Source organism: Microtus ochrogaster, chromosome 18 (genome assembly GCF_000317375.1).
Source record: "Microtus ochrogaster isolate Prairie Vole_2 chromosome 18, MicOch1.0, whole genome shotgun sequence".
Lineage (NCBI taxonomy): Eukaryota > Metazoa > Chordata > Mammalia > Rodentia > Cricetidae > Microtus > Microtus ochrogaster.
Genome location: NC_022020.1, coordinates 25910638 through 25917396, shown reverse-complemented (window position 1 = coordinate 25917396; position 6759 = coordinate 25910638). Strand labels below are relative to the sequence as shown.

At 40.2% G+C, this 6759-nt stretch overlaps 1 protein-coding gene across 1 annotated transcript in view; it reads right to left on the bottom strand.

Annotated features, from left to right (window-relative positions):
- Nucleotides 1–6759, bottom strand: part of LOC106143980 (protocadherin beta-18-like) — an 11986-nt gene that overhangs the window by 2172 nt on the left and 3055 nt on the right. Inside the window, exon 2 of the mRNA XM_026783574.1 lies at nucleotides 6–93. Within this exon, the coding sequence (XP_026639375.1) occupies nucleotides 6–93 (88 nt within the window). The remainder of the gene's footprint in view (nucleotides 1–5; nucleotides 94–6759) is intronic.

Genomic DNA, 6759 nt, shown 5'->3' with positions numbered 1-6759 from the left:
TGGACAAACAGGGTGTAGGAGCTTTGTGTGAAGGCGGGGGCGTTGTCGTTGACGTCAGAGACCTGCACTGTTATGGTGTGCTGGGTTGTGAGCCTGGGTGTGCCCATGTCGGTGACTGTGATGGTGATGTTGTACCCAGCTCTGCTCTCTCTGTCCAGCGCTCCCTCCGTTTCTAAGTGGTAGTAATTTTCAATTGATGACTTTAGGACAAACGGGAGGTCCTCTGGAATAGAACAGACCATTCTGCTGTTCTCTCCTGAGTCCTTGTCTTGGATACTAAAAACCATAACTAATGTCTCTGGGGTATTTTCTGGGATTGGACTGGTAAATGATGACACAGAAATTTCCGGAGAATTATCATTCACATCCATCACCTGAATTCTTACTGTAGATTTCCCAAAAAGTCCTCCTCGATCCGTAGCTTTAATGATTATTGAGTAGGATTCGGTTGTTTCAAAGTCCAAATAGCCTATTAAGCTTATTTCTCCCGAGTTTTTATTGATTGCAAATGTCTTTTGAATATCCTCTGATGCATGAGAAAAGGCATAGGATACTTCACCATTAATTCCCGAGTCTAGATCCCAAGCCGATGCAGTGAGAACCAGTGAGCCAAGGATGCTATCCTCTGGAATCTTCACTTCATAGAACATATGCTCAAACTCGGGGGAGTTGTCATTAGTATCTATGACTTCCACTCGAACCAAGGCAGTCCCAGACCTGGGCGGAGTCCCACCATCCAAAGCAGTGAGGATGAAACTGAGCTCCGGCTGCTCCTCATAATCCAGTGCCTTGTCCAAAACTAACTCTGGGTATTTCCTGCCATCAGGATTAACTCTCATCGTAATGTGGAAATGAGAGCTCTGACTTATCACATAGTTTTTCACAGCATTGGTTCCTACATCTAAATCTGTCGCACTTTCTAGTAGGAACACAGCACCAACAGGGCTATTCTCCGGGATTTCTAGAACCATTTCCTTTTCCAGGAATATGGGGGAATTGTCATTGATATCCCTTACCTGCAGCTCAGCTTGCAAAATCTGTAAGGGATTTTTCATTAACACCTGGAAATGCAGCACGCAGGGCTCGGTGGAGCCACACAGCTCCTCTCTGTCTAGCGGTTCGCTCAGGAGCAAATCTCCTGTATTTATGTTCAGTTGCAAAGGCAGTCTGTTATCCTTAGAGACCACTTGAGCCCCCCGTGAAGACAGCTCACGCACCTCGAGCCCCAGGTCTTTTACCAAATTGCCTACCAAGGCCTCACTCAGCGTCTCCTCCACCACTGAAAGTCTCCCAGGCTCAGCGTGTGCTTGAGACATTCCCAGCAAAACAAAGAGAAGCAGGACTTGCCTTGTCTGCAGATGGCTTCCTCCTCCGTTCTCCATAGCTCCTTTCCAGCAGGCTTCTGAAAGAATCACTTCTGCTCCACCACACAGTTCTGTAAGATGCGCCCCTTGATCTGTCCACAGAATCCTTAGAATCCGAAGGATAAATGGTTTCTAGGTAGCACCTTCACGACTTGCTATTTCTTCCCAGTTTTCCGTGCTCAGTGGGGCTGAGGGTCCATAGCATTTAATGTAATTTTTTTTCTGTAACATTATCCTGCAGCGCCACCATGTGTCTTCTCAGGTTTTCACAGTTAGATGATTGCTACTTAAATTCCATTTACATCGAATGTCCCTCGGAGACAAATAGTTGTTGCTTATGTGGTTACTAGTATATTTTTCATCAGTGTTCTCTGTAATTTATGATGATGTTACTATTTGTTTTAAAGCATGTGTTAAGTATCTCAGGAATATAACATTGTTAAGTTTAACTCATCCCTTCCCACTAGGCCTTCCTTCGTTGGAAAGGAAAAGCAAAAGTGTCCATGAGAAGTGTTAGAGGTAATCTTGGTTTATGAAACTGGATTAGTCAGGAAATGGTACACATTAAGAAATATATTATTTAAATTCATAGTTTTGTTTCATTTTCTTGCAAGTGACAAAAATTCAGTAAGTGGTTCACAAATGTGGTGTTTTATGTAAAGTATACTCTTACTCCTAACACTGATCTCCCTCAGGTCCCCAAGATATTCTGCTGACATAGAAGTTCAGGGGCAAAAAAAAGAAATTTCCTTTCCTAAAAAGAGTGAAAATTTAACAGCGGATGACACCAAATAATGCCATGTTCTGGCTAATGAAGCACTCACTATGCAGTTACACAAATACAGCATCATAGGGAGAGCTTTTAGTCACAGAGCTTGAATACTTACCCTTTTATTGTTTAACCCCAAATAGTATCATCTCTGAAACTAGGGAGTGTCCCTAACTGAAGTAACGCTTGCTACTAAAGGAGGAAACTGTTGGGAACAGATGCTAGACGTTCATCAGTGATGTCCACTATTGAAAGTTGCAAAAGTGACCCAGCAATGGATGAAAGAGCTGTAGTTGAGAAATACTGTTTGAATTGAATTTTTAAGAATTTAAGTTCTATATATAGCTGAAAAAGAAAATGAACCAACACAAAAGATAGAAACCAAAAGGTAGGTGTTCTGGTGATATGCAGTTATTCTTCCGCCTTTGAAATACCCATCAAGTGGACAGGGAAATAGCAGTTTTGAGAACTCACAAAACTAATGTGCACACATGAGTTTAAAGATAGAAAATAGATGGGAGAAGCTTACTACAAAGATCAAGGAAATGGCTAAAAGTCCATCACTGGAGTTAGGGCAAATGGCAGGTTTGTCTTTCATAACACCATTCACATTCTAGATTTAGAAAAACTGGAAGTTTAAAGTTAATCATGAGATGAACAATTTATTATTTGAAGGTGTATTTACAGTAGTGTTGAATTCTCTGTTCGCTGTGTCTACAGAGATAGCAAAGTCACTCAAGGTAAAGAATGGATACTTGATTCAGAGAGATCAGCAAACTTTCTCTAGCCTTTGACACATAAGTATTGCTGAACAAAAGTATGACATTAAACTAAAGGAAAGGAGAACTTGAGAGTTTTGAGTGGTGAGATTTCAAGTCTCTTCTGAAGCGATGCTCTCAGACTGTGGGAAACAAGGTCTATTGCAGACACATGATGCCACACCATAGTATTTCAGACACATGATCCCACACCACAGGCAGTTCAGAAGGCTAACCTGGAAAGCAGAAGAGCACAAATTCTTACACTTACCAATGTTGTGGGTCTGCCTACACAATACCTGTGGTCCCAATACTCAGGAGGAAGAGTCACAATGATTGCACATTTTAAGCTACCCTCTACTAATTAGTGGAGACCCTGCTTCAAGAGTTAAAAAGAAAACAGAAAAGATTAGGGGACTTACATGTCCCATATAAACTATATAATTTTGGTAAATTTCTTTAACTTCTCTGACACATTCTTAATTTTTAAAATGACTATAAAGCATTAATAATGCTGTTCAAGTATATCTTTGGGATATATTCTAAGAGGGCAAATTACAGATAAAAACATTATATTTCCAATGAATACTGTTTTAAAAATTTAGCAGAACAAAAAAATGTTCTATAAGTGTTTATATGCCAAAAGGAAAGCTTACATACAAAGATCAAATGATTAGATGAGCAGTGAAGGAAAGTAGAGCCAGGGGCACATAGGAAATAGAAAGGGTGAGATGCTTAGGATTTTACAGAACCAGTCCAGTTGGTCAAATATTTAATCAAAATTTTTAGAAAATACAGGAAAGAAATTATAGCAAAATAAAATGAAATTTTCTCTGAACTAAGAGTCTGAACTCTGACAGAGTGTATCCTTGTGAAAATGTTAACAAGTAGTTTCTGCTATGGTATTTTCAGACTACTGATGGTAGGTTTTCCAATGCTTCCAGAATGAATGGAAAAAATATTGCAGAAAATAAGATACTCTTTAGAATGGAATTTTCCTTATGAAAAGTGCATCTACACAATTAAGAAAAAGAAAAGTATTGTAAGGAGCCCGCTTGTTTGTTCCCAACTGCTGAGCCCCAAAATAATCACACAGAAACTATATTATTTGTAATAGAGTTTGGCCAATAGCTTAAGCTTATTTATGGCTAACTCATATCTTAAATTATCCAATCTCCATTCATCTGTGTATCACAACAAGGCTTTGGCTTACCTAGTAAAGTTCTAGTGTTTGTCTCCTGCAGGGCTAAATGGCTTCTCACTAACTCTGCCTTCTTTCTCCCAGCATTCAGTTTAGTTTTCCCCACCTAGATAAGTTCTGCCTTCCTACAGGCCAAAGCAGTTTTTCTATTCATTAACCAATAAAAGCAACACATAGCCAAAAGGACCTCCCATACCAGAAAAGTATTCTTTTTTCTGAGAGAGAAAATTTCAAATTGTACTTTTATACCCAAACAAACTATCAATCAAATGAAAAGATTGCTGCACTATGTAAAGTGCCAAAAGTTGTTTTTATAAAACTACCTCTGCATCTATTTTAATGAAATTAGGTTCCAACAAAGAAGGTAAACTGAGAAATGATATTGGGCTCCATAAAAGGTGGGCAGTGTGCAGCAAATATTAAAAGCATGACATCCTCTCCACTATTGTAGGGGTCTTAGCTGGAGTCGCCCTTGTGGAGAGGCTGCCTGAACTGGCCATATACTGTAATCAGATTGGTGACTACCCTAATTGTCATCAGAGAGCCTTTATCCAGGAGCTGATGGAAGCAGATGCAGAGATCCATAGCCAAGCACCAGGCCAAACTCTGGGTGTCCTCCTGAATAAAGGGAGGAGGGATTGTATGAGCCAGGGCAGGTCATGACAGAGGAACTCACAGAGACAGATGACCTGTGCTAGTTGGAGAACATGGACTCTGGACCAATAGTTAGGGAGCCTGCATGGGACCAACCTAGGCCCTCTGCATGTGTGTGACAGTTATGTAGCTTGATCTGTTTGTAAGGCTCCTAGGAGTGAGATCAGGACCTGTCTCTGGTGCTTAGCTGGCTTTTGGGGGCTTGTTTGCCATACTGGATTACCTTGCCTAGCCTTAATGCAGGGGAAGGAGCTCTGTCCTATCTCAATTTGCGGTGCCAGGCTTTGTTAAAACCCATGGGAGGCCTGCCCTTTTCTGAATGGAGGAGGAGTGAATGGGGAGCAGAATAGATGGGAGTCAGGGGAAGGAATGAGAGGGGCAGAAAATCACTAGCAGTAAATGGAAATTTAGCCAAGTCTAAGGGCAACTATCAGGTCTGGGAAAGATGTTTTCAAGAAAGGAAATATAATGATACTGCACTACTAAGTGTACATAAGAGACCCAGCTAGATGGACATTAATATTAGTTTTATTTCAGAGATGGTATTCATCTAGTAGTCTTGGTTTTGGTCCATAGAAGCCCACAGAAACAAAACTGGCAACACGTTCTGAGAATTATACCAGGAAACAAGGAGAAGGGAAATACACACCTTGTGTGTGTGTGTGTGTCTATTAATGGGAAATAAGAACTATAAATCCTTTTGTAACAAGTGGGTAACACATAAAAGTTGACTATCAAGATAAAGCCATCTAAACACATCACCTGGAAGCAGATCACACTTGAAGAACTGTGTAGAAAGGGGCTGGAGATCAAAATTATTTTTTCTATAACCTTTAATTTATCTCAATTTCTAAATTGGACAGTTCTTTAAGTATCAATATAAAATGAAAAGTATGTTTCCAACAGTCCATAAATATTACCACACAGAAACGTAAATGTGTTCAAATTTATGTTGATTTTCATGCAGATTATTACACTGTATTTGCATTATATGACAAATCTATTTTATATGACAGCAAGCATGAAAACCAGAAAGAGCTTTTGAGAAAGGAGAAAAAGGGTAATGGGATAGATGTGACAGAAAGCAAAATGGGGGACCTGAAGGGAGAAAGAAGGGAACCAGGGGAACAGCAGAGGTTAGGAGTGAGTGAAACCTCTGTTTGCGGAAGTCATGCTGAAACCCATTAAATACACGGGAATCACCAGAATATTCATAATCATAAACAATGGGGAAGGAGCAAGGGAAGTAATGGGAGTTGCAGGAAGACGGAGCAGGAGGTTATAAAAAACAAAATGCATGACACAGATGCATGAAATTGTCAAAGTCAAAGAGTTAAAATACTAGACTTTTAAAAAATGAATAGCTAGAGGTAGAGCTTAGTGACAGGGCATTTGCTTAGCATGCAAAAGACTTGGATTAGTGATTAGTAAGAAAACAAAACAAAACAAAACAATAAAACCCCCAAATCCCAATTTTCTGTAATGAGAAATAACATCAAATTATTGTGCGCTATGAAAGAACCAAACCTAAAACTTAAAGTGGTACATATTCTATTAAAAATAATCACTACTGTAAAAACATTGGAAGAATGTAAATGTGACCTACTTGGAAGTTGAAAATGAAGTTGTGTTGTCTTGAGTTGCAACTACTGCACAACTAAACTAGCATTCATATGACTGTACCATACATTAAATGGATGAAACATACTCAAAAGTAGAGACATCAAAATATGGGCTTTTCTTCACCATTGCTCTGGGAGCCATGAGCATGAACATCGGGATGTATTATTGGTTTCAGGAACTTGAAATCATTGGTGTCAGAAGAGCCTCCCATCAGACACACATCATATTGGTAGCTTTGGGACAGGGTGCCCATGCCGCTGACATCCACCAGATGGCCAGGAAAGTGTCCCTCCGGCACGGAGCAGGCCCTCAGCGAGGATGTCCTGGCCCTCCTGCACAGTCTCACCCCCACAAACAGCAGCACAGACAAGAGGAAGAGTGACGACACAG